The sequence below is a fragment of the Natrix helvetica genome (assembly GCF_964273705.1).
Source record: "Natrix helvetica genome assembly, chromosome: 4".
Lineage (NCBI taxonomy): Eukaryota > Metazoa > Chordata > Lepidosauria > Squamata > Natricidae > Natrix > Natrix helvetica.
The window spans coordinates 27,483,010-27,510,292 of record NC_138550.1 but is presented as its reverse complement, the minus strand read 5'-3'; the positions used below and the strand labels follow the sequence as shown (position 1 = coordinate 27,510,292).

Genomic DNA, 27,283 nt, shown 5'->3' with positions numbered 1-27,283 from the left:
AAATGCCAAATCCAATCTGAATATCTGGCTGACTTTGCAACAAACCAAAACAACATGATTCATAAATATAATACAACCATACATATTAAAAACATGGCACCAAAGTTAAAGTTCTGACATGCAATCTCTCATAAAATCCTGGAAGGGAAAGACAAAACTTCAGTGCTTTTCAGAAAGATAGGAAGCTAGTGATCTGCTAACTTCAGGGGGAAGAGTGCTGCCTAGGTCAGAGACTCCTACTGGAGAGACATGTTTCCTAGCTTCCATAAGGTGGCAATGTTTGATTTGATAGGATAGATAGATATCCTTATGGAGAGGCAGTCATGCTATTTAAGGTTTTAAGGGTATAACCAACACTTTGAATTGCATGCAGAAGGAAACAGGCCCAATGCAGCTCACACAACTGTGGGATTATATACCCATCATTCTGAATTAGTTGTAGCTTCTGGGTAGTCTTCAAGGGCAGTCCCATATAGAGCGCATTGCAGTAATCCAAACAGGATTTTGAGCAAAGCCTTTGAGCGAAGTACATGAAAGGGAACAATTGGTGCACCAGACAAATCTGTGCAAAGCCCCTCCTGGCCATGATTCTTGAGCAGAAGTTGTCTCTGAGTCTGCTATTCCATCCAGTCCAAGATAAAATATAATCTGGACCTGAGGAACCAGAAACACAGAGCCACTCTGTCTTGCTAGGGTTGAGCAGAAGCTGGTTCTTCCCCATCCCATACCCTTGCAGCCTTCAGATACTCAATCAGAACTGCCACAATATCACCTGTCCAGCTAGAGTTGGATGACTGCCCCCAACAGTTTCATTTGGATATTTTAAAAGACAGGTGAAATACTTATGGCATGAAGCAATTTTGCATTGTGGGGACCTAGGGCTTGATCTCTCTCCCACCAACACCAACTGGAACTATTTATGAAGAAGTAGGGGAAGCATAGTGCCTCCTATTCCTAATCCCGGAAACTGGTCCAGAAGGATATTATGGTCAATGGTATTGAAAGTTGCTGAGAAATCCCGGAGAACCAAAATAGATACACCATTCCATCCCAAGTCCTCCAAAGGTTGCCAACAAGTGTGATCAATGCCATTAAACCCATTTAGTGTAAACCCATTCTAAAAAGTATCCCAATGATCTGCTTCATCCAGGATCTTTTATAACCGTGCACCAACCACCTGCTCAACAATTTTCCTAGAAATGAAACATTGGAGACTGGGTGAAAGTTATCTAATACTGTTGAGTCCAAGAATGGTCGCTTGTATCACTGCCTCCTTCACCACTTGATCCCAATCAGAAGTCACCTCCCTGGACGTCTTAACCAACCAGAAAGGGCATGGGTAATGAATGCAGGTTTCTGAGCTCCAAGCCCAAAGGACCCTGTCCAATTTCTTCAGCATAATTGGCTCAAACTTCTTCCAGATAACAAAGCTCAGATGTGTCTCCATCACTTCCAAAGTATCTTCGCAGCCAGAATCCAACTTCTAGTGAAGTCATTGGTTTAGTTAGATTAATCAAGGAACCAGAAGAAAACAATATTTCCATGAAAACTGGCAGGACAATTGCATAGGCAGACAGCTCCCATTCATTCTCACTGATGGTATCTAGTTGGGTAATAAAACATCTGCAAGCAAACAACTAAGCTGAGTATGTCATAGGTTTAGTGCTCAAATATAACTTAAGGTTACAAAATAACATTTTGTTCCAAAATCACTTGTCTCTGAGAATACAGATAAAGACACCTCTTTGCCTTTTGATAGGATTAACATATATTTTCCTAGCTCAAAAGAGGGAAGAGATTCAGTACTTATTTGCTAAATATTTCAATTTAGTGCAAAGATTAAAGCAAAAACAATCCAGCCCAGCATTTTTTCAAGTGTAGAAGATCATGTAGATTGCTCACAGAACAAGCTATTCAAAAGTATTTGAAACTCCTGTTTTACAGAAGCTTTATTGTTCTAATATCATTTATTTCCCTATTTCTCATGTGGACAATTCTATTATATCTGTGGACATGTGTAGGTCTTAGACAGTCAGGGAACTAGGAGGTTCAGTAGAGAACTGGAATAAAAAAACGTAGCAAAACACAGATATACTAAAAATATATATATCAAGTGTTGATTAGAGGTGCTGCATCTTGGATGAAGCTAGAACTGTAATGTAATCCGAAATACTCTAAATGAGGCTTTCCCTTCTTTTAAATCAGTGCCCCCCAAACCTTTCTGGCACCAGGGACCAGTTTCGGAAGAAAAATTGTCTTCTACAGACCAGTGGGGGGAGAAGGATGGTCTTGCATGCAACTTACAATTCTGTGCGTGCGTAGAGGAAGCTTTGCTCACTCGCTCGCCTGCCATTTGTGCGGCCCAGTTCCTAATAGGCAATGGACCAGTTCCAATCCACAATCCAAATTTAGATGAAGCCAAGTATTCTAGCTCTCAGCTGATGTATTTGTTCTGAGGCAAATGAGGCATGGCATAGTCTGTAATGTGACTTGAGTGCAAAAAGGTTTCAGAACCTTCTTCCTAATCCTCAATTTGGGGCAACTGACCTGCCCTTTCCTTTCTGAGCCCAAGTACTGTTTGTTATTTGAATCGGTGTTCATAATTCTCCATTTTCCATTAACCTGACAATAATCTTTTTGGCCAAAAGTAAATAACAATAAAACTCTCCCTGAAATTCCAATAATCCTATCAGTCTCTAGACTAAAGCATCATTAGTGAGCAATGAGATCAGATAGCAACAACAAAGGCAAATACAATTGTTTCTCTAATCTAACCATCTTAGGAAAAAAGTGTCTTTTATGAAGGAAATGTATAAGGGTGGTGGTGGCAGAGGCATAAGAAATGTGAAGCTTTGGGTGGACATTTCATTTAAATATGCCATAAATTATTACAGCGAAAGCAAGACAGAGACCAAGTGTAACTCCAGATGACAAGGCAGAGCTTTTATAGGTAAAAGCTATGCTTTGTCATATGACAAAAAGTTGATATCTCTTCAAGAGAAGCATGTAAATTGTATTAGCCATGGCGTTGGGGTCATCAATGGTTATACATTAGAATAATTCTCATTATGAAGAGCATGTAGTAATCAAAATGACAATCTTCCTCCATTTTGTCAGCTTTATTATGCTGCATTCTTTCCACCTTTTCTCAAACTGATGTCACTGCTTAACATTTTATTTTATCTATGAATTTATTAAAATTGTCTCTTCACTAATGCGAAAATTTCAAGGACAGATCAGAATCATGAATAATATCTAAATGCAAATAGCCAACCAAAGATAAGAGAATAGCAAAGGAAAAACCATCTAGATGAATTTAAGGACAAATGGAAGAGATGCATGTTATTCCTCCATAGACAAATGAGCTTTCAGAGAAAATGATGCAGGTCTCTGAGAAAACTCAACTCACAAAGTAAGGATTAAAAGACTTTAGGCTGCCTATCACCATGAATGATCTTCATAACTGCTTTTTATTATCTCATTTTCTTAAAACTTGGTGGGGCCAAATTATAAGAGATTATGGTCACCAACCTAAAAATGCTCAGCACAGTATAAAATGAGCTAATGATCTCATCTGGCATCAGTGAGCATCCAGGCCTGTTTTATGTTAAGCTGCAATTTGGTTCTTCACGTTGTATACATTGAGCCAATTATGGTTTTACGAATGCAGATCATGCCTTAGTACACCAAGTGATAGGAATATACTCTGTGTGTGCACTTATGCAGGCATAAAACATAAAAGTGAACTGTTGATTAAGCTTGACCTAGATTTTATTAATGCCAAAAGAAGCACCTCTTTTTTTATGCAGTTGTTTTATCTTCACTGCCAACATCAGCCTGTTATTTTCGGCCAGATTCATTATGTAAACTCAGCTCCTTATTGTGTTGTTGACTACTGAGGAATTGTGTGTCCTGAATTTACATGAATGCATTCAAACTCTTGTATACAGGGAAAAAAAAGTTTTAAAACTGAATAATGCCCTGGGTAGTTATGAAACAAAGACAAACTAGAAAAACAAGGAATTTCAGTTTAGATTGCAGCCACTATGGAAGCACACATAATGTAGTTGCTGGTCTTATTTAGCAGAAAAAATGTGCTAAAGAAGTCAAATAAAACACCCCAAAGATGTAGGAGTTTTAGGTGATATGATTTGCTTTCTTAGATATTATCTAAGCCAGTGGGTTAGATTCCTAATGCCATGACCCTTTAATACAGTTCCTCATGTTGTGGTGAGCCCCAACCATAAAATTATTTTATGTTTTCCATATTTTTTTGAAAATACATGTTTTCTGGTGGTCTTAGGTGACCCCAAAGGGGTCCCGACCCACAGGTTGAGAACCACTGATCTAAGCGTTCATGGGACTTAGACACTGTCATGAAAATGAGGCATAGTGCCATGAAAGCCTCTAAATGCTCACTTTTAAGTGAAAAGAATAGCTTAGGTGTGGGGGCATTAAATGGGTACTCATCATATGGATCCCCAATGTTAATAGTTGTCCATCCTTGACTATTCAGCCTAAGGCTAAGGGACAATAAAGATAAAAATAAAATGTCATTATGTGTAATCTCCCCCCTCTTCATATAGCCCTTAAATCTTGCTTTTAGGATAGCCCTTAAGACCTGACTCTTCCCACAGCAATTAGGGATGGTTGAGTTTGTTTTTAGATGGTTTTGTTTTTTATTTATTCATTATGTGTTTATATTGCATGCTGTTCAGTCACACTAGCTGAGTTGGCCAGCCTTATAATTCTTGAAACAACCAAACAACTTAAAACATGCAAAAGTACATTCTGAAGTATAAGATGTTCCAATTGTGATTCAATATATTGTAATTGTATATACAGTGATTGAAGAATGCCGAGCTAAGACACTTCAAACATTTTGCTTACTTCATAATAGGCTCAGGAAATTGAATTTTGTCACCCCTTACACCCCTGTATAACTGATTGAAGTTGTAACTAATAGAACCGAATTGCTCATCCAGACTATAATACATAGGACAAATGTATTATAGAAAAATGGAAGAGCCTTAATTGATGCCTCAATGAACCTGAAGGCTTTGTGAAAGTCAGAATCATCTTATGATGGGTCCTCCAAGGTTTCATATTTATGAACAGTGAACAAGGAGAATCTTGGCAGTAGCTTTGATCTTAAAGGCTGGAAGGCAGAAACAGCTGATTTCTACTTAAATCATAACTTCTCATGCCAGTTGCAATAAAAGTCGAGATCCTGTAACTTAGTTAACATTAGAATGTTTTGTCCTTTACAAAGTGTCCTTGGTCTTCTTGTCTTGTGATTTATCTTGAGATTATCTCAGGAGATGAAGAATGAGTATGTTCTGTACATTTGTTCCCAGACTGCACCTTAGAATGCTGTCACTGTTAGATGTCATTAGCACCATCTAAGTAGTGTTCTGGGTATTGGAGATCATGAAATTATCCCATCAAAGTCTGTGCTGGGCTTTCAACTGAACTGACTGTGAGAAGGACAGCAAGCTTGCAGATTGAAAAATGTCTCCTTTCAAAGCAAAGGCTGAAAAAAAATCTTTTATCAGTTTCATGCACACATTTCAGCATGATTTATTTTTCCTTTGTCAGTGAAATATTGCCAATCTCATAAACAGTACCAACCTTTTAAAGACAATAGAGGAAAGTTTACTTCTTCCTCCCCAGTCCTTCTGTATGATGTGACCTTAGTACTACTGCTTCTTAGCCTACAGGATTCATTTACATTCACATGAAAGGAAATAATTGCAAACATTCAGTTCTAAGACTGGTTGTTGTACCCGTTTGTTGTAGATCTGCAGAAATGCAGATCTGTTGCATTTTTAACTTTCAAAGTAGTGTCATCAATATCGCTTATCGATGTTTCTTTTTCCTATTTTAAAATCACATTTCTTCTTCGCATTCAGCTCCCCTTAATACACATTCAGTATACAGTTTGAATTAATAAGACTATACAGTCTTGTCTCACTTTTGCCTGTCCACACTCTGGCTTCCTGACCCACATATACATTTTGCATAAGGTCAATGAGATATGAGCTGTGGTGGTGCAGTGGTTAGAATACAGTACTGCAGGCTACTTCTGCTGACTGCCAGGAGCCAGTAATTTGGCAGTTCAAATCTTCACTGGGCCAAGGTTGACTCAGCTCTCCATCCTTCCAAGGTGGGTAAAATGAGGACCCAGGTTGTTGGGGCCAATAGGCTGACTCTGTTAACTGCTTAGAGAGGGCTGTAAAGTACTGTGAAGTGGTATATAAATCTAAGTGCTGTTGCTATTGTGGAACAATTACTGGAATTGCCCAGGTATTAACCACCTTGATGGTACTTCCCCAGTTTTGTATTCCTTTCTAACCTTCTTTACTTCAGTGTGCTTGATGTTGTCAGCTTGAAGGCTATCAGGTAGCTGTGGTGGTAATTTTCATTCAGACTCTTGGTGTTATTTCCATGGGGCATTTTGATTCCTTTAATTTTCATTAGTGTTATCGATATTATTGTTGTTGTAATGTCAAACCACTTCCCATATTTTATCAAGTGAACTAAATGAACATGTCCATGTAATCACCAAGGGTTGAGTTTCATTCAAGGGAATTTTTACCTTTCCAAATGAACACGATTAACAGCTTCAAAACGCTTCCCCCCCCCCATGAATATAACAGCAACTTTAAAAAAAGGTGTCACTACTTTAGCCAAAAGGAAATGCATGCCTATAAAATATCTGTTTATAGTATTCCCTAGATAAGGAATTTCTAGCTCACTTCCAGCATGTAACAATTACTAATAATTCTCCCCATTATCAGCATTTCACTTCTCTAATGCTTCCTATATTATTTCTAGTTCTTCCATTTTGATGGAGAACTGTCACATAACACAGATTAATTATAGTAGAGATTAAATTGCTTTATCTTGAGATGAGAAAAGGAAAGGAGAATTTGAACTTGAGATATCCATGTAAGTCAAACCAAAGTATTAAATAAAGTCTTTCTCCATCATTTCTCCCTAAGACATAGTACCATGTTTCTCTAAAAATAAGACAGGGTCTTATTTTCTTTTGACCCCTGAAATAAGCACTTGGCCTTATTTTTGGGGAGTCTTATTATTTTTTAGGTGCAGGAGGCGGCGTGCATGGTCACCTCATGGCTTGCTACCGTGTTGCAATATTTTTGGGAGGGCTTACTTTCAGAGGAGGTCTTATTTTTAAGAAGCAGGGTACCACTTTTCATTTTGTTGGCAAATTTCATTACCACACCTGTTTAAAACTGTTCAAAAGCAAAGGAGATATACAAAGCTAATAACCATTTTTTCCTTTTGAAGATGTTTATTAAAATTGTCTTTAGTTTATGATAAAAACTACAATACTGAGTCCTTGTAATACAATATACCTACAGATCAGATCATCTAAAAATAGTTTTAGCAGCAGATTAGACACATGACCTGCAGTGCCCTATAAAAATAACAAATTGGCCAGATCAACTCTATTGATCAGGAGGCAAGTGCTTCAGCTTCTGGGTTTTTCTGGGCATGCTGCAATTCAATGTAGAGGTAGAACAGTTGGTGGCTCCAGGACGGATACTTGCATATATCTGTAAAGAAGGAAGCCACTTATTACTGATCCCAGGTTGACCATGACAGTTTCTTAAGCTCCAGTGCTCTAGATCAGTGGTTTGATCGCAGAAACCAGGGCTGTTGTAGGACATCACTTTTCATCTCTGGAATGTGCATCAGACCATCCACAAACAGAATCACAGCACCTGTATGAACCGTTTTAAAGCAGCTGCATCTTTTCCAGGCCCAAACACATTGCAGAATTATTGCAGAATTCCACACAGAAATAAATGTTGGAAGATCTATGTTTCCGAATTGTGGGTATTCTGCCATTCCCAAATTATATTCTGTCTGCAAGAGTTAGGTATTTTTGGAACTGATGCTTATTATATTGCTTTAGGACAGCGATGGCAAACCTTTTTTAGCTCACGTGCCATAAGTGGGGGAAGCGCAGGGGGGTGATGTGCAGGCGTGCCATACACATAATGCAATGCGTGCCCCCCCCAGTGCACATGAGTGCACTACAGGTACGACCCATTTTTGCATGATTTTTTTGCCCTCCCCAGGCTCCAGAGGCTTTATAGGAGCCTGGGGAGGGCAAAAACAGCCTCCTCGCCCCCCCGGAAGCCCTCTGGAGGCTTCAGGGACCTTCAGGAGGCTTCCCTGAAGCCTCCGAAGCAGTCAAAATGATCCTCCGAGAAAACCGGAGGTCACTTCCGGTTTGCTCGGAGGGTCGTTTTGAGCGCTCCGAAGGCTTCAGGGACCTTTAGGAGGTTTCTCTGAAGCCTCGAGAGCAGTCAAAACGACCCTCCGAGCAAACCGGAAGTCACTTCTGGTTTTCTTGGAGGGTCGTTTCAAGCGCTCCGAAGGCTTCAGGGACTTTCAGGAGGCTTCCCTGAAGCCTCCGGAGCAGTCAAAACGACCCTCCGAGCAAATAGGAAGTTGGTTCCTGAAGTTCTGGTTTGCCCGTAGAGCTGGGTTTTTGCGCTCTGGAGGCTTCAGGGAAGCTCATGAAGCTTCCGGAGGGCCTCCGGGGGGGTGGAGGCTCTTTTTGCCCGCCTCAGGCTCCTATAAAGCCTCTGGAGCATGGGGAGAGCGAAAAATGGCTTTAAAAAAGGGTAAACTGAGCCTGCCAGCGCGCATGCGCGCTGGCCAGCTAACAGGGCAGCGCCTCGTGTGCCCTGACAAATGGCTCCGCGTGCCACCTGTGGCACGCGTGCCATAGGTTCGCCATCACTGCTTTAGGATATTGATCTATTACCTAAAATGATGCTGTATTTTGAATATATATCACTTGGAGAATACTCAAGGAAGAAATGAAAGTAATTTTTCAAATTCCTATAATTAATTTCAAGGTATATGAATATCAGTAGGTAATGTATCCCAAAAGTGTATTCAATAAGTATATAATGAGGGAGTTTTATTACCTTGAATAACTATCAGCAAAAATACAGTGAGTTTAGCAAAATAAAAATCCATACATGTGAATCTATCACCCATATACTGTGTGAAATGGATATATGCAGTCTGCTCAGTGTTGTCAGTCTGAATAGATGAGACAAGCAATCTAAGAACTCCAATTTATATTATGTTAGATAGGTATAAGGTAATGGTAAAAGATGAAGGGAACTTTGCTCCAACACCGTGCACTATTGAAAAGGCCATCTCCTTTGTTCCCCCCCTCTCCAGTTTTTGAGTTCTAGATTGCTTCCATCTTTCCAAATTTGACATTACGGGCTGACATGGTGATTAGAAGGACAAGATACAGCTGCTGACCCAAGAACTTACTTAGTCAGCTTGTATTTTTCCCTTATTGCTTGCTGCTGTCGATGAGGCGCATCGAGGCATGCTTTGTGCAGGTCACTTAGGCAAGGCACAATCTCACTCAGTGAGTATCCAGTGAAAGCAGCAAGAGTTTCTGGCTGCTCATGAGAAGACAGAGTTACAGCTTCAGTACTACAAATAAATTCAGAGAGACAAGAAAGGACCTGGAAAGAAACTTATGCTGAATCAGCTATTAAGTTAGGACAGACTTTGTACAACTCAGCAGCCTTACCTCAAAATATTATATAGGGATCCTGAAAGAAAGAAATTCAAGCAAAAAGCTTTGCTCAGTTTTGAAGAGCTCACATTATTTATCCCATTTATAATTATGAAACCTCAACCATATCCTACCATATTGTCAGTTTTGGCAGGGCTTTTCTGGTAAGCAAAAATTTAACTTCTAATCTTGATTGGATTAATTAATTAAACACAGTACATATAACTCCTCTTTCAAGATTTAATAATTTTCTCAATCACATTAAGCATTATAATTTGATTTTTAAAAGCGTATATCTGAAAGGAAATTTCTGAAGATTTTTATCTCTCTACATAATGGGAACATTCTCGTGATATAAAACTGAAGAAACCCAACACAAAGTTGTATCGCTAGGACTGTTTTTGCTACTCCCTCATTCCAGCAATGACAAATTCACATCTGCTCGGTTTGAGATAAAATACTGAGCGAGGTGCCAGGATAAAGCCCGTGGTGCTGAAATAAACAGCTGTTGAGCCCAGGCTAAAATCTGTAAGCATTCCTTTTAGAGGCATTGCCTAAATAACAAACATTGGAAATTGTTTTGTCATAGTACTGATCTTTTCATTGAAGTAGCCATTTCTGAAGCTACTTGCTAAAAAAAAAAAGGCTGCTAAAGAAAACATAGCAAAACCTCCTTATCCTTTGTAGTTCATTCTTGAAAAATGCCCAGACATATTCAACCCCCTTTAAATTAAAATAAACGTTTACCCAGAAATGCTGATTCACAGTGTAGTTCGCTAGGCAATAAGCAGCTGCTGCCATTTGTGAGGGAAGATACTTTAGGAATGGGTCTGCTTCAAGGAGACTCAATTCTGCTATGTACTAAAAGAACAGAATTTTTTTTTTAAGGAAGGAACATTAGGAAAGACAAAAGATATCAATATTACTAATGGTTTGGCTTATTTACACTGATCTATCTGCTTTCTAAACAATGGAAAGGAAGTACTTCCTTTCAACTTTGCCAAATTCTGTATTTGCATGGTTATATTATTCTTGACTGCTTGTACTTTTATTAAATGATATCATTTTATTTCATGATATCATTTATTGCTCTTCAATGGCTTCTGCAATGAATTTATGGTTTGTTTGTTTTTTGCAAATCATATTCTTGTCTCTCCCCCACTTATCCCTGCGGTGAGAAGAGAGATGAGGACAATTCTCACCATTCTGGTTCTGCCCCACTTCTTTCAAATTACCCCAAGGCACAAATATGAAATATATTGTACTACTAAGACCAATGGCATTTTAGGAATAATATGCAATAATTGGACAGGGTTAAAACTCTAATTAGATTTGTTTGCATTCAAATCCTAATAAATCCTATTTGATTTCAGTTTAAATTAAATTAGTTCAACATAGTAATATGTTCCTTGTGGTAATTCCATCTCCTGTATCATGATGAGTTCATAGTTCAATAGCAATTTTGGGAAGAATTTTCACAGCCAAGGCTTTGAGAGTGGATAGAAATGTGTGGCTCTGTATCTCTCTTTTGCAATTTTCCTGTTATCGTAGAGACAGCAGCCAGATTGGGATATGCTCGGTCCATTAACCAATCAGACTGAGTCTACACTTATGATGTCATCAGGCCCTTGTGGCTCTTCCATAGTTTCAGACTCAGTTCAACCTGGACTGGCTGTGAGAATTGATCTCTCCTCCAAATTATTTAATTATATCTTTAATTGGTGAATTTTTCCAAAAATATTTGTTATTTCTTTAAATTGGTTCCTTAAATAATCCTTTATTCTACAAATTGGAAGGAAATTCGAAACTGATCTCTGGCTGCCTGCGGCCACGAGTTCACTCAGGAAGCCTGCCTTGCAATCAGATCGGCCAGCTCACGAGCTACGGCTCCACAGCTGTTTCCCCACGGTGCTCCTTGTTTCTGGGCACTCGGAGGGACGCACGACCAGCAGTTTCATGCGCAGCGGTTCCAGATGAGTCCGGTGGCCATTCTGCAGATCGCCTGGCCACACTTAGTATCGGCGGCCATTTTGCAGATCAAAAAAGCCCGCGAAGATAGTGGCGGTCATTTTGAGGCTTGGAAAAGCCTCAGAGAAAAAAAGTCAGCCATTTTGGATGCTTTAAAAAAGGCGCAAACTCTACAGCAGCCGTTTGGAGTGCTCAGCAACGCGGGATCACCCCAGGTGGACTGGATCAGGAGTGCCTGGCCAGCAAATGGGTGAGACCATTGCTTATCTTATTGGGGAAATGGCTGATCCAGCCATGGATACGAATGCAGGATTAGAGGAGGCAGGGCCATCAGGGGCAAAGAGCAGCAGGAAGAGGCAAGCCAAAGAGGCCCCTTCTTCAGAAGTAAACCCCAAGGTCTCTAAAGCGACTACCAGGGCAGAAGAGCGCAGGCAGAAGGCCCTTGAGAAAGAATTTCAGAGGGCCCAAAAACAACAACATATCCTAACTGCTCAGCCCTCCCTCCCTCCCTCCCTCCCTCCAAGGATTACCAAGTGGCGTCCCCAGCTCCACCTGTCCTGCCTCCCTTGGGCCCTGTCCCCCCCGGCCTATTCAGAAGGGGAATTGTCTTCTTTGGAGTCCTCGTCTTCGATGGAACCTGATAACAGAGGCAATTTCTTTGATGTCCCTCTCAATAGGGAGCATACCTTTGAACAGGCTTCCCTCCCGGTTACACATGGCTCTGGGGCCCACCACACCATGTACACCTCTCCTGCTGATATGGCAACCATCATTGCTGAAACCATTGAACAGGTCATGGCTGCTGGCCTACAACAGCAACCCAAACATGCTCCAACACATGGCCATAAGCATAAATCTTCTACTGTGGCTCAGCAACCTGATCCCTCTGCCTCTACTTCTCAGGCCTCAATTGGCGGGGAGCAAGATAACCTGCGGGACTCAGACCTGTCTGATGACAAGGTGGTCACCCCAGATACCCCTGCCTTTACCAGATTATTCAAAACTGATCGTTTCAAGTCCCTTCTTCTTAAAGCTAATTTACCATCTTCTGCTTCAGCTTCTACTTCACAGGATAAACCGGCAGAACCAGCTTCAACCAGTACCCCATTCACCGAACAGCTTCAACTAGTACCCCATTCACCGAACCCATGGTGGAAAAAAAGGTGATCCCTGTTCCCAAGATATTCCTGAACATCATCCAGAAGCAGTGGGAGTCTCCAGGCACAGGCCCACAGCCAATCAACCTTGACAAACGTCTCTACAACATTGCACCAGACCTCACCGAGTTCTTCAAGACTCCCCCAGTGGAGGCACCGGTTGCAGCCCTGTCTTCACCAACTGTGGTCTCTGGAGCTCCTGAGGAGGTTCTCAAGCCTGATGAGAAAAGATCAGATCAAACCTTAGTCAAAAACTATCAGGCTGGGGCCTGGGCCGTTAGGGCCTCTATGGCCACTTCCTTTTTCTCCAGGGCGGCCTTGGTTTGGATTGAACAGCTTCAGGAGCGCATCGCTCCTACTGACACTAGATCACATAGGGATCTCAACAAAATCAGGGCAGCAGTTGAATTTGCGGCTGATTCTTCCCTTAATGCTGCTACATTCGCTTCTAAAGCCATGGCCTCTTCAGTCACGGCCAGGCGTCTGCTTTGGCTCAAGCCATGGAGGTGGATGTCCGTACCAAGTGGTGCCTAGCAGCCTCTCCATTCAGTGGCACCCAATTATTTGGTAATCTCTTAGACCCGTACCTCACAGAATCTAAAGACAAGCATAAGGTCCTTTCATCCATCTACAAGAAACAGGACAGTCGGCCCGCTCCCTTCTATAGGAGGTCGCCCTTTCGACCGGCGGATAGGGGACCTTCCTTCCCCCGTCCACAATGCCAATCCTACATTCCCAGACAGGGATCTCACCAGGACAGGTCCCGTAGAAACACACAGCGTTTCCCCTCCAAGAAATCTTACCGAGGAGGAGGCAACCATCATTTTTCACGTAGGAAATGACTATCTGGACTCTCTTCCGATCGGAGGCCGCCTGGCGTTCTTTGCCCACTGCTGGGAGGAGACCACAACAGTCAATTGGGTACTCAAAACTGTCAAATTTGGTCTCATGCTAAAATTCCTCTCCATCTCCCAGGAACACTTTGTGCCATGCCCAGTCTCTCGGTGTCCTCACAAGAGGGCACTGATGGAACAGGCCATTCAGCACCAGTTGGAGATCAGGGCCATCCAACTGGTTCCTCCCCATCAGGAAGGGCAGGGTTTATATTCCCGCCTGTTTGGGGTACCGAAGAATTTGGGGGATGGAGAGCAATTTTAGATCTAAAAACATTGAACCACCACATTGTCTATCGGCGGTTCAAAATGCATTCTCTGCACACCATCCTCCAGGCTGTCAGGAAAGGCACCTTCCTCATGTCGGTAGACTTGACCGAAGCTTACCTTCATATTCCCATCTTCATAGACCACCAAAAATATCTCCGCTTCTCCTATGGGGGGGAGGCACTTCCAGTACCGAGTCTTCCATTCGGTCTATCCTCTGCCCCCAGGATATTCACAAAGGTACTGGCAGCACCAGCCACTCACATCAGGTCATCCCCAGTTCGAATTCTCTGTTACCTGGACGACATCCTCTTGTTGTCCAGGTCTCCATTTCAGGCAGAAAGAGATCTCGCCCTCACCATTCACACCTTGAGGAATCACGGATTCGGGGTGAATCTCAAAGAGTCACCTCATTCCCAGCACTCGCCTTCTTCACCTCGGGGTCTTGATAGACACCATGGCAGAGAGGGTGTTCCTATCCAACAACCGCATTCTCAATCTGAGGGAACTTGTCAGGAAGGTGCTACGTCTACGCAAGACATCCCTTCTTCTTCTCTCCCAAGTCTTGGGCAAGATGGTATCCTGCTTCGGGATTGTCCCATGGGCCAGGTTTCACAACAGGAGCCTTCAATAGTTCATGCTTTCACATCAAAAGGCCGACATCCCTCGATGTCATTGCTGCCATTCAAGCATCACGCAGAAGCTCTACTAACCACATTTATGATGTCACGTGGTGGACTTTTGCTCTGTGGTGTTCCAACTAGACTGTTGACCCACTTAGGGCCTCCATTCCGCAGATATTGGACTTCCTGCAGAGGGGGCTTGATCAGGGACTTACCCCTAACACGCTACACTGACAGGTGGCCGCTTTGGCCTCTGTTCTAGACGGCCTGGCATCCGAACATCTGCCTTCTCAGTCCTTGATCCGGAGATTTCTCTGTGGAGCGTCCAACCTGCGTCCCCCTGCCATACATAGATATCCGACTTGGGACTTGCCTCGTGTCCTAGAGGCTTTGACTTCCGCGCCCTTTGAACCTATGAGATCCACTTCTTTGAAACTGTTGTCCTTTAAAACGCTGTTTTTGGTGGCTGTAACTTCAGCCAGACATATTTCTGATTTGGCTGCTCTTTCAGTCAGGCATGACTTGTGCGTGTTCCATCCAGACCGAGTTATCTTAAGACTGGACTCGACATTCATACTGAAGATCAATAGCTGTTTCCACCGAGGTCGAGTTGACCTTACTTGATTTATGTCCATCTCCCCATCATGAGAGGGAGTGCAAGTGGCACACTCTTGACGTATGTCATGCCCTCAAGATCTACATTGACCGCACCGCCTCGTTCCGCCACTCAGAAGCTCTCTTCATCTCCTTTCGCCAGGCCTCCTTGGGTACCAAGGCTTCATTGTCTAGTCTGGGGCGCTGGATAAGAGCCTGTATTAAACTGTCTTATGAACTTCAATCCATACAGGTCCCTGCAAACATTACAGCTCACTCTACACACAGCGCTGTGACATCTGCAGCTTGGTCCACTCAAGCCACCTTGGAAGAAGTCTGCCGGACGGCCACCTGGGCATCTCCCAGTCTTCATACATCATTACAAGTTGGACAAGTACGCGTTGGCTGACGCGGCTTTTGGGCGCAGGGTGCTACAACAAGTGCTTGTGCCCTAACAGACCTTTTTTTACAATTTCCCACCCTAGTGGACAGCCCAATCTTTGGTACGTCCCAGTTTGGCTGCTGTCTCTATGATAACAGGAAAATGGGCATTGGTTCTTACCTGATACGCTCATTTTCTGGTAGAGTAGAGACAGCAGCCAGCCCTGCCCTGGTATGGGTCACGTGAGGGAATTCCTTGTGCGGAGGAGAGAGATACAGTGACTATGGACTTTCACTTTTTGCTCACAATTCTCACTTGAGTCTACAATTTTCCTTCATCTGAAACTGGGGAGGATCCACAAGGGCCTGATGACATAATAAGTGTAGACTCAGTCCAATTGGTTAATGGACGGAGCATGCCCCAGTCTGGCTGCTGTCTCTACTCTACCAGAAAATGAGCGTATCAGGTAAGAACCAACGCCCAATCTCTCAGTAATGCAGATTTCCCCCGTTTTAGAAGTGCGAAGATGAACTCTGTTAATCAGATACAACACACCTAGATAGAAATTCCACTGAAGTATCAATTTGTATTTTAAAAATGTAATTACAACATAACAGGTCAATATATATCTTGAAAACAGATGCCACTGTGCAGATAGGTGGCTGTTTGTTTTTTGGTCTAGATCAGTGGTTTCCAACTGGTAAACTGTGGACCATTGGTGGTCTGTAAGAAAATTTTGGTTGTCTGTAGAAAAATTATTTGCATTTTTTAATTGCACTAAATACCATTTTATCTTTTTTTTAAAATCATACTAGTGGTCCACTGGATTTAAAATTATGGATTTAGTGGTTCCTGAGGGCCGAAAGGTTGGCGACCCCTGGTCTAAACGTCCTTTAAATGCTTACAAAATAAAGAATAACCTATAAAGCCAGGAACTTACCTTTGCAAAGTTCTCCGTCTTAAGACTTACACTGTGTCTTTGTAAATATTGAAGGAGGAACTGATTGACGGTTGGCACAGTTAAATCAAAGGCAAGTACTTTAAGAAGCAGATGTTCCATTCGCAACAGTTGCTTTTTGGAATAAGTGTCATCTGTTATGTACACAAATTCTTCTACTTCTGGGGGATAGATTTCTTCATATTTCCTGGGGAAAGGAAGGGGGTAGAAAAATTCATTGTATATCAAGTGTGTTTTCATCCAGTTAATCCATGACGACCACTTGGTGTAAGAATCATAATCTTTAAAATGCAAAATAAAAATGTACCTGAGCTACATTTTCATTAAAGAGCAGATCTTACTTTTATTCATTTACTAATTTAATTCCTGCCTTTCAAATAGGAGCTCAACGTGATTAGTTTCCCCCAACATATTTTTTCCTACTAAAACCCCCACAAGATAGGTTGGACTGTGTGTGTGAATAGCCCAAAGTTAGCCACTGGGTTCTAAGGCTGAGGATTGGCTAAACTTTCCTAGTTCGGTACTTTATCCACTTATAACTACTGCCATCCAATCATTTGTAACAGCTAAAATCGTTCACTCAACTCTGCTCGTTCACCTCATTATCTTACCCCTCAAAAGTTTTTTTTTATTCATGACTCACTTTTACATTTTCTTATAAACATTTATGCATGAGTCTGTAATGTATTAATATCTAAGTAGTCTATATAACAAATACATTAATGTGTCAGTTAACATTATCGAATATTAAGGGATTATATAAATATAGACAACTAGGGAGTTTGATGCTAAATTCTTGCAGACTTGTCTGCCATGTCTTCTAGGCATTTGCAGAAAAGCAAGATACAGGGAAGTAGGAACTATGCCTGCTAAGCAATCTGCATTCAAAACAGCTTTTCTTTTAATCCTACCCTGGGGACTTGTCAAAATCATCAACATGTGCTTATGTAAGGTAAAATTCAAGTTAGGGTGCAGATCCAAAATGAGGATCCAATAACAGATTTCATCTCTAGTGTAGGATGGGCAGGAAGTGTTGTGGATGCAACTTCACTGCTTGCCAGACAGACTGAGATGTTCAAAAGGCTTTCATAAGTGGAATATACTATATCAGTGATGGTGACACCTTTTCGGCACCTATTGCTGAAAAGGTCATGCGGAAATGTCGTGCGCACGCTAGTCAGGGCTGCGCCCTGGAAAAGCTGAACCTCCAGGTTCTAGCGCATGCGTGCCTGACGATCAACTGGCTGGTGTGCATGCGCAGGCCAGTTTTTGGCACTGCCGCGCATGCAAAGGGATTGTGCTCCAGAAAAGCTGAACCTCCAGGTTCTGGTGCACATGTGCGCCCAACGATCAGCTGGATGGCATGCATATGCACACCAATTTTTGGCACTGCCACGCGCGTGAACGACAGCTGATCGTCATGCATGCTTGCACACCAGAAACCCAGAGACGAACAGGTAAGGCTGCATATGCCCTGCGACATGGCTTCATGTGTCACTTTGGGCACACGTGCCATAGGTTCGCCATCACAGTACTACATGCTGATGCATGAACACAAAGACAAGTATCCCTTGCAAACTCCTCTAAAACTCGATTGTTTTAAACCTTGGTGCAGAATAATAAAAGCTGGGAATGGAGGTTGGGAAAAACATGGAGCAAAAATGGAAGCATGCTAATGCTTTGTTGTATTTTTTAGTCAGTTCTATCACCTTGATAAGCTAGCCAAGAACAGTCACCTGCACAGGTTGTCTTTTATTGAAACATACTTACGCAGCCAGGAGAATTGCTGCTGTTCCTACAAGTTGCAATTTTCCTCTGAGGACTGACATGCAAGAAAGAAATCTGTCCAAGTAGTTCACAGCAAGGTACAACGTCTCCGTCTGAAGCTTGTACTCTTCACCAACTTCTGCTAGCCAGTCTACTAAGATGGCACGCATCCCTGAGGTTATATCAGGCTGCTTCCTCATGTAGCATGGTCTGGGCCTGTATCTTACCTACATACAAAGGGATTCGCTTTAGAATAAGCAAAGGGAATGTATCTTCCACACATAATGCACTAAGCCGTAATACAGTATGTTTGGCTTGGCTTTGGTTTAATGTGCTACAAGATGTCAACAATTGTGACACTCAGTATACAGTCTGTGACCTAATGTGCCCTATATTCTATCAGGAAAGTTATCTATGAATGTTCCAAGTTGCTCCAAGAAGGCTGGCTGATGGAGCCATTGGGCAAGAAATGAAAGTTTACTCCTCCACCTCCCCTTACCAGGTTTGGGGCAGATATTAAGGACTTTTGGATTCAATGAAAAAACAAAAATGCTAATAATTGTGGCTCTCTGAATAACCATATCTAAAATAGTTTATTATAACTACCAGTCATAGAACACAAAAGTTGGAGAGAATCTTAGAATCTATGCAGTTCAATCCTCTGCCCAATGCAGAAATTTACCATGATAGCAACTCCAACAGACCACCATCCGGCCTCTGTCTAAATACTTCCACTAACAGTGTCTGTCACTTCACAAGTCAATCTGTTCCACTGTTGAACCGTCCTTACCATTATGGCATTTTTTCCTGATGTCTACTTCTTTGTAATTTAAGTCCCCTATTTCTTGCGGTGTCTTGTGGAACCACTCTGAATAATTCTATGTCATCTTGTCCATGATAAACTTAATATTTTTGGAAGCTATTCCAATCCTTATTTTTTTTTCCTTCCAGGCCTTTCATCATTTTAGATGCTCTCATGAAGACACCTTCAGATTGCCAGTGTGCTTCCTAGAATGGGCTGATGGTCTAGTGTTTTAGTTGTGATCTGACCAACATAGAAAAGAGAGGAATGACGACTTATGTTGATCCTGGCAGGATGCTTCTGTGTGTATATTTGGAAATCTAGGATTGCATTTGCTTTCCTCCCTCACATAACTGGTTCATATTTAGCTTGTGGCCAAGGCAGCCAATTACTTCTTTATATGCACTAGAACAGGGATGTCAAACTGGATTTATTTGCGGGCCAGATCAGCATTGTAGTTCTACTCTGTGGGCTGGCCAGGGAGGGAGAACGGACGCCTTCTGCAGCACCTTGCTGGCCAAAACGGGACATGGTGGGCCGTGCACACCCACCCCATTTTCAGCCTGGACAGCTAACTTTCACTAATTTTGAAATTGCACATTTCTCTAAATATTGAAAAGTCTTATAAGTTGAATGATAAAATGAGGCAGAAACTACACCAAGCGAAAACTTTGGAAGTAGTACACCAATATTCTTGGAGAGCTGCAAATATATAAGTGTTGCCTTTAAGATAACAGAGCCAATCATGGCTAAATAACAGGAGGATACACAGTGGTTTGGCAAAGATGGCTTCTGGGAAGCATTTAGGATTAAGCCTAACAGTCTTCCCCACTTTGTTTTAAGAAAGGTAAGTTTTCTCACTGTTTCATGCCCAATATAGGTCCAGAAAATATTGTAATCATTTTGGTATAGGAGTACACCAAAATGAGTTCTTTTAAAATTAAACCAAAACTATCCAAACAACATGAAACCATCTGTAGCACATCAACAGAAGCATTTTGGTGTCTTGAAAATAAGAGAATTACTGTCTTCTGTTAATTAGAATCTATTGTGTCAGATATATGTTATCTAAATTGTTAAGATACACATTACCTTAATACAGAAAAAGGAAAAAAAGAGTAATGTATAGTGGTAAAATAAAAAAAAATGTTTCTCAAAACTACTACCCTCCCCCCCCGAGTAATTCACAAATAGGTGGCCATAGAATTTAAACTATGCAGAGAGACAGCAGTGCACAAATGCACACAGAGCTATGCAAACAGTAGAGCTAAAATATCCTTTTAATAACCATTCTTAGCAAGTTATGGAATGTAAAATCAATAGCGTCAATCTTATAGCTGTTAAGATAGAATGGGAAGAAGTTTGTAGGAATATTACACAATAAGGAAATATTCTCCAAGATGAGGTTTAAGAGACAGTCAAAAGGGAAGATTGGAATTCATGCAGTATACATGTTACATAGCCACTATCTACATAGTGAAAATGCAAGGCTGCTAACCCGCAAATCGTCCATCTCGGGGATTGGGAATGGCGCATTCCTACAGGGCAATATTACACAGAACTATAGCAAGTCTGTTTACTTTTTTTACTTACTTCGGCATCTCTTAAATAATTATGTATATCTTCTGCATATTCATCAATACTCATGTCCAGTTCGTTACCCTCACAATCTTCATTTTGCAGAGACTTATCCACCAACATTGGAGACACTAGATCAGTAAAATATTCAAAAAGTGCTCCTTAACATTCAAATGTTGCTTTCATAAGAGGCAACAAATATCACAAGAAGTTAACATCTTTTCCCTATTAAATTAATGATTTGTTACCTGTACTTAAGTTCAACAGTAGATGAAGGTTAGGTTTTATTGTACTGGCCTCTGCTTCACACATACTATATTCCACTTCTTCTGCAGCTATAAAATCATTTTTGCTTCTCTCTTCCACTTTATCTATGTAAACAATAACACTTTTCTTGGATGATACAGAGGTTGGCATTAGATATTTGCCAGTCATAGGAAAAATATTTTCTGATCCAGATACTGGTCTCATCATGGAAATTCCCTGAAAAAGAATACACTGAAGAAACTAGTTGGATAAGCAGCAAACATTTTAAACCAAACAGAAAAGAAGTCCAGTTGCAATGACTCAACTTCCAGATAATGACTATAGTTCTTTATAAAAAAAATAAAAGCAGTACTATTCAGATCAGTCTTGGTCTTTAAATGTTGATGGACCACAATTCTGATCATCATTGGCTGTAGATCATGCTGCATGGCTATGATGGGATCCAAATTCCATCAGCCCAAGATCAGAAGTAGCCAGTTTAGATCATAGATCTGGTTCACTGTGATATAGGAAATGAACACATTATTTCAGTTCTGAAGCTAACTCACAGGAAAATGCTGAATACTTTTTCTAGATAAAGCAGAGATGGATATTACAGATTCCTTAAATTACAATTTCATAAGAACGCAAGGAAGTCCCTGGGCCAAACAATAAGTTTGATTACGTTTCATTTACTTCTTACAATTTAGTAAAAGAGAGTCTGTGCTGAGAGTTTGAGTGGTTTACAATAACCAATTTCAAAGTAGAATCACAGAATCACAGGTCTGGGAAGGACCTTGGAAGTCTTCTGGTCTAACATCCTGTCCAAGGCAGGAATCCTTATACCATCCCAGACAAATGAATGGCCAATGTTTTCTTGAAAACTTCCGCAATGGGGCACCCACAACTCTAGAGTGGAGGGACAAGCTTAACTGCTCTGCCAGGAAATTCTCCTTAATTCCAGGTAGGATTTCTCTTTAAGAAGCTTCCACCCATTGCTTCTTGTCCTGCTTCAGCTACTTTAGAGAATATGTCAACTCAGGGCTGTATCCCTGAATTTTATCCAAAAGCTAATCATCAACCATGACGGCCCATGTTGTAATGGTGTCACATAAAGGAACTTTGGTATACATACCACATGTGGCACCTCTGAAGTTTCTGAACAGGATAGCAACAGGTGTAGTGAATTGCATGGGCATGAGCAAAGTACCCAATTCCAGGAATGGCAACAGTTGGCATATAAGTTGTAACTGCACAAAAGGTTTCTGGAGAGTGATCTCCCCTCTGATCTAGCAAGAGTCACAAGTTTAAGAAGACCCTCAAGTTACATGCCAGTTGAGAATGGAGGACTATAATCCCATCCAGAACTAAAGCTGGACTATTTCTGAAATCAGTCAACCTTAAGATCCACAACCACTCTGTCTTATAGGATTTAAGTCTAACTTGTCTCCCTCCTCCCTATTTAACAGCCCTCATACACTAGGTCAAGACTTCTACCACATCACCTTCCTGTCCTGGAATGGAGATATACAGCTGCAGCCCCATCACATTCTCAACTATTTTCCCTGAAAAGCAAGGTTGGAAATTGGCCAGTAATTATCTAGAATAGCCAAGTCAAACAATCGTTTCTTAAGGAGAATGCACAACTACCTATTTCCAGGTTGAACAGAGAATTCCCTCAATGAAGGTGACTTAGCCACTGCCAATGAATCATGCACACACATGGACATCAAGATCAAAAAACCATGAAGTACCAGAGGAATTACCCAGGATATTTATTTGAAAAATCCCATATATTGTATACAGATCAATGGCTATTGTACTTCTGTATATTTTGGCTTTGCATATAAATCTAGTCTTTTCACCCAACTCTTTAAATGTCCTTCTATGCTTCCATGCTGTTTACAGTTTCCTCAATATTCAGACACTATTAATGTATCATCTCTCTTACTTATATAAATGCCCCAAAATAACTATATGCATTTTTTAAAGGTTCACTGAGAAAGCAAGACTGAAGAATTAAAGTTCCAGAAGAAGAGCAACTGTCTTTCCCAACCTGTATGTAACAGAGGAGAATGCTATTTCCTTATAGAGTAGAAAGTAACAACAGAAGCACAAATACTCATTAGGGTTACTTTCCTCCAGAGTATAATCTGAAAATCCTCCTGGACTCACAGCTCCTGCTCAAAAGCAGTGGGAGCCATGTCCAAGAGAACCTTTGCCCAAATACATCTTGGGTGCTGATTGTAGCCTTTCATAGATTTGAAGGCACTGCTCATGGTCACCCATGCCTTAGAGTCTGCTGATTACTACTACAATGTCCAGCTTGTCCTTGAAAAGCATTCAAAAGCTTCAGCTGATCCTGCAGAGCTAAGGGAAGCTTTCCTACCTTGACATTATGTGTGTGTGTGTGTGTGTGTTGGACTTCCAAATCTGAGAACTGAAATTGAATATATTTTAGGAAGTTCTAAGGCTTAAAACAGAAACACTGAGCCACCATTCTTTCCACTTCAACTCAGTCACCCAGACACCTGTTTATCCAAAATGCTTTCCAACTTACGTGGGAAGAAGATCTTAGACATTGTCCATTTTCTCTCAGCTCCCCAAGAATAACTCTGTGCTGGGAATTCTGACTGTCATGGGGTACAACTGGAACTGGCAGGGCACCCCGGAGTCCAGCTTGTACCATCTCATCATCCTTGTTACTATGATACATTTCCTGCGAATCAGCAGCTGATACTGGGGAGAGAAAAAACAACAAAAGTCATCAATTATGTTTTCAAATCAACTTGCTACTCCCTTCGCCTTAGCACGTATAAGTGAAAATCTTTGAGTGTGTGACATTTTCACAGGGTTTCCACAGCACTCCCATTGTCTTCACAATGAGAAACTGCATACCAATAGTCATTCAGCTATTTGCCCACTCCACCTATACATTGATTTTCAAATATTAGAACTGTATTAGCATACCTCCCTATCTATGATTGTCCTCAAATCCAGTAAGCTTTTGAAAGAAGATGGTAATGATATTATTAAGACTGTTCCCCCCCAGGATAATTTTGTCATTTGAAAGCTGTGCACTTCGATTGGCCGAAACGGCATATAGCTGAAGATCTTATGGGAACACCGAGCTGTAATTCTGTAAGGTACCTGCAGTATCTCTAATCTATTCAATTAACACAATAATATGAGTTTGCGAGATGCTAATCCATTGCCTGACTAAATGGGCTAAGTTCACACACTTAAGTAAATTAATATATGGTAGACCACCTTACAGTACAAGTGTGCTATGCAAATATAACTACATCCATAAAACCAAGTCTCCGCCAATCTCTTCCAAGAAAACAAGTTGAAATCCCATGATACTTAGGCTATATTCATGCATCACAAAGCCACAATGTTTCGATTGAGTATAAATAAGCCCATTGAGCCAATAGGGCTTATTTACCAAATCATGGTTACAAAACTGCATAAATCCAAATGCTAGTTACCTAGGTCAGGGGTCTCCAACCGTGGCAACTTTAAGTCTGGTGAACTTCAACTCCCAAAGCTGGCTGGGGAATTTTGGGAGTTGAAGTCCTCCAGGCTTAAAATTGCCAAGGTTAGAGACCCCTGATCTAGAAGGCATGTCTAGTAGGTCGCTGTTACTACTTAATTTTTGTTACTACGGGTAATTAAGACATTGGGAAACCAGCAAGCTTGCTATGGGATAAAAAAACATTTATTTAAGTATCCCAGAACAAGAGTTTGAAGGGGGGGGGAACCCCACATGATCTTCTGTTACGGGTGAGCTCTGGAAGTTAACAGCAACAGAGTTGGAAGAGGCCTTGGAGGTCATCTAGTCCAAACCCCTGCTCACGCGGGAGACCTATACTAGGGATTCGATCCGCCGACCTTCCTGATCAACAAACTCAGCGCCTTAGCCACTGAGCCACCTAGTAAGGAATAAATAATGTCAAAAGCAGAATAACTCCCCCCCATTCAGGACGGGGGCAGGGGAGAGAGGGAGAGGGAGAGAGAGAGGGGGGAGAGGGGGAGGGAGGGAGGGAGAGAGAGAGAGAGAGAGAGAGAGAGAGAGAGAGGGAGGGAGGGAGAGAGAGAGTGAGTTAGAGTTCAGGATGACTCGATTTGTTGGAACTACAACTCCAGGCAAATTGAAAAGGCGGGCAGGATGGGAGAAGGAGCGGTTCGCCCCGAGTGTCGAACCTTCCTTCCCCATCGCCCCTCGGCTGTTCCCTAAAAGATGCGCTGCCGGGAGCAGCAACACCCCCCCTCCACCGCAAGGACCTGGCGACGAGTTCCCCATTTCTTCTTGCAACACCCCCGCCGCTCCCCGCTCCTCTCCACGCCACCTGTAGCGAAAGGCGTTCCTTTCGGATTCCTTTAGTCCAGGCAAGGGAAAGCAACGGAGCCAGACAAGGACTTAACGTAGCCCCGCCGGCCTCCCGTCCCAGCCTATATAGCCGGTAGCCAATCAGCGGCCGACGACGCCGTACCGCCCTGTCCGCCGGCCCTTCGGCGTGCGCTCTAATTACTTTCAAGCCGCCCGCGTCTGTTGGGAACGGCCAGTTAGAGCCGGCGGTCGCCCGCCCGCCCGCTCTGCCGCTTGCATGCGGAGGGCAGCTCCCGTGGCAACCTGGGATCTCCATAGAGATCTCTCGCCTCTTGCCCGAAGGAGAAACTTTGCCCATCCTGACAGGGAGTTCCCACCCGTTGTCTCGACCTCTCGCGGGGTCGTTACCGCCTGGATGGAAGTGGAAATGGCTCGCGGTTGGAAAATCGAAATAATAAAACTTCCAATGGACTGTCTGCGGAGTGTTGGCTTCCTCCTCTTCTCCCATTTCATTCTTTTGTTGATTCTTGTTGTGATGAGTTTCAGAGACGCGCTAGGCAGGGCAGGGCAGGACAGATCTCTCTCTCTCTCTCTCTCTTTCTCTCACTCACTCACTCACTCACTCACACACACACACACACACGTGTAAAGGTCCGTCAATAAAGACTCGGATACTATCGCTGCTCGTGTAACAGGCAACAGAAAGGTTCATACTCATTTGCCAGGTTAACAACACAATGAGTTACAACCACGAATTTCAAACTAGGTTTGCTGAATTAATTATATTTATTTATTTTATTTATTATTTTATTTATTTTATTTCTTATTTTATTTATTTTTCTTATTTTATTTCTTATTTTATTTATTTTTCTTATTTTATTTCTTATTTTATTTATTTTTCTTATTTTATTTCTTATTTTATTTATTTTGTCAAACGTACTAGATAACAGGTATATGTATAAACATGGACATGAGCACATGAAATGAGTACAAATAAATGGGGACAGTAGACCAGGGAGGGTAGGCATGCTTATGCACGCCCCCTTGCAGACCTCTTAGGAATGGTGTGAGGTCCACAGTAGTGAGTTTAAGGTTGAACCTATGGGGGTTTGAAGAAGTAACAACGGAGTCAGGTAGAGCATTCCAGGCATTGACCACTCTGTTGCTGAACTTATATTTTCTGCAATCGAGTTTGGAGCAGTTCACCTTGAGTTTGTATCTATTGTTTGCCCACGTATTATTTACTAGACTACAAATAAGAAAACCCAATATGGTTTATCGTGACACTGAAAATTATTCTAGCTGAACAAGAGCATTTCAAGTTGACATTTTTTTTCTAATGTTCTTTGAAATTTTATTTTTTGGCTATACTTGTATGGTAGTTTAACTAGTTATTAATAAAGTTACTGTACTGTACTAACCCAGAAATGAATGTGGTTTGGAGACAGCTAGCCCTCCACTAACCAGTCCTCTCAATTAAAACTTGCTACCAAGTCTGAAAGGCACAGAACATATCTTCCAAACACTGGAGTTAGGTCTTGCAGAAGTGAGATTGTTATTTCTTCATCAGAAAAAATAACTGAAATTTCTGCCAAGGAGATTTATGGGTGCTAGACACTATGGATGATACAACGGGTGATGGCTGACTGATTCAACCTTGACCCTAATCTACCCCAAAATATTTGTTTTAGCCAAAATCTGAAGCAGCAAAACCACAGGTGGATTCCAAGAAAAAATGTAGCCAAATTCTACCTGAACCGAGAGCATTTAAATTTGAGCAAATGACATGAAGTTTGGTTTTCAGAAACTGGGACTGAACAGCTTTTAAAGTAGGGGACATAGTTGTGCACTATATAGCAATAAACCCAACACCTTTACTTTGTACAATTTTATTGCTACAGAAATGTAATTACCGGTATTACCTTGAAAACTGACATGTTTTAAGATTGTGTTAGAAGCTTTTTGAGCTCTAATAAAAACTTCACTCGACTGATTATACCAATGGGTGATGAGTTGAAGTGGATATTTAGATACTTGAAGTTCTTAACCTGATCAATTGGTCTTTAGATCAGGTTGACATCTAGCTCTAAAGAACTTAAATCAACTGATTTAATTTCCCATTTAACAGG

General features: G+C 41.6%; 1 protein-coding gene across 4 annotated transcripts; it reads right to left on the bottom strand.

The window, feature by feature from the left end:
* Positions 1-7,298: 7,298 nt before the first annotated feature.
* On the bottom strand, positions 7,299-25,311 carry CCNA1 (cyclin A1). Of its 4 annotated transcripts, none has more exons than XM_081950622.1 (9): positions 25,174-25,311; positions 23,382-23,560; positions 20,824-21,073; positions 20,591-20,706; positions 18,199-18,422; positions 16,411-16,615; positions 10,334-10,447; positions 9,334-9,467; positions 7,299-7,583 (listed from the first exon to the last, which is right to left on the bottom strand). In XM_081950622.1, the coding sequence occupies exons 2-9, from the start codon at positions 23,535-23,537 to the stop codon at positions 7,532-7,534; spliced, it is 1,251 nt and encodes a 416-aa protein (XP_081806748.1). In that variant the 5' UTR covers positions 23,538-23,560; positions 25,174-25,311; the 3' UTR covers positions 7,299-7,531. The 4 variants fall into 4 exon arrangements, with proteins under 4 accessions (XP_081806748.1, XP_081806749.1, XP_081806750.1 ...); XM_081950623.1 differs by having other exon boundaries at positions 20,824-21,058; XM_081950624.1 differs by lacking the exon at positions 9,334-9,467.
* Positions 25,312-27,283: the final 1,972 nt, after the last annotated feature.

Excerpts from the sequence above, each read along its gene's own strand:
- CCNA1 (XM_081950622.1), bottom strand. The coding sequence starts at position 23,537 with ATGTATCATAGTAACAAGGATGATGAGATGGTACAAGCTGGACTCCGG. Across the intron at positions 16,616-18,198 it reads GCAGCAATTCTCCTGGCTGC|GAAATATGAAGAAATCTATC; the intron begins GTAAGTATGTTT and ends TCCTTTCCCCAG. Across the intron at positions 10,448-16,410 it reads AGACGGAGAACTTTGCAAAG|TACATAGCAGAATTGAGTCT; the intron begins GTAAGTTCCTGG and ends CTGTTCTTTTAG.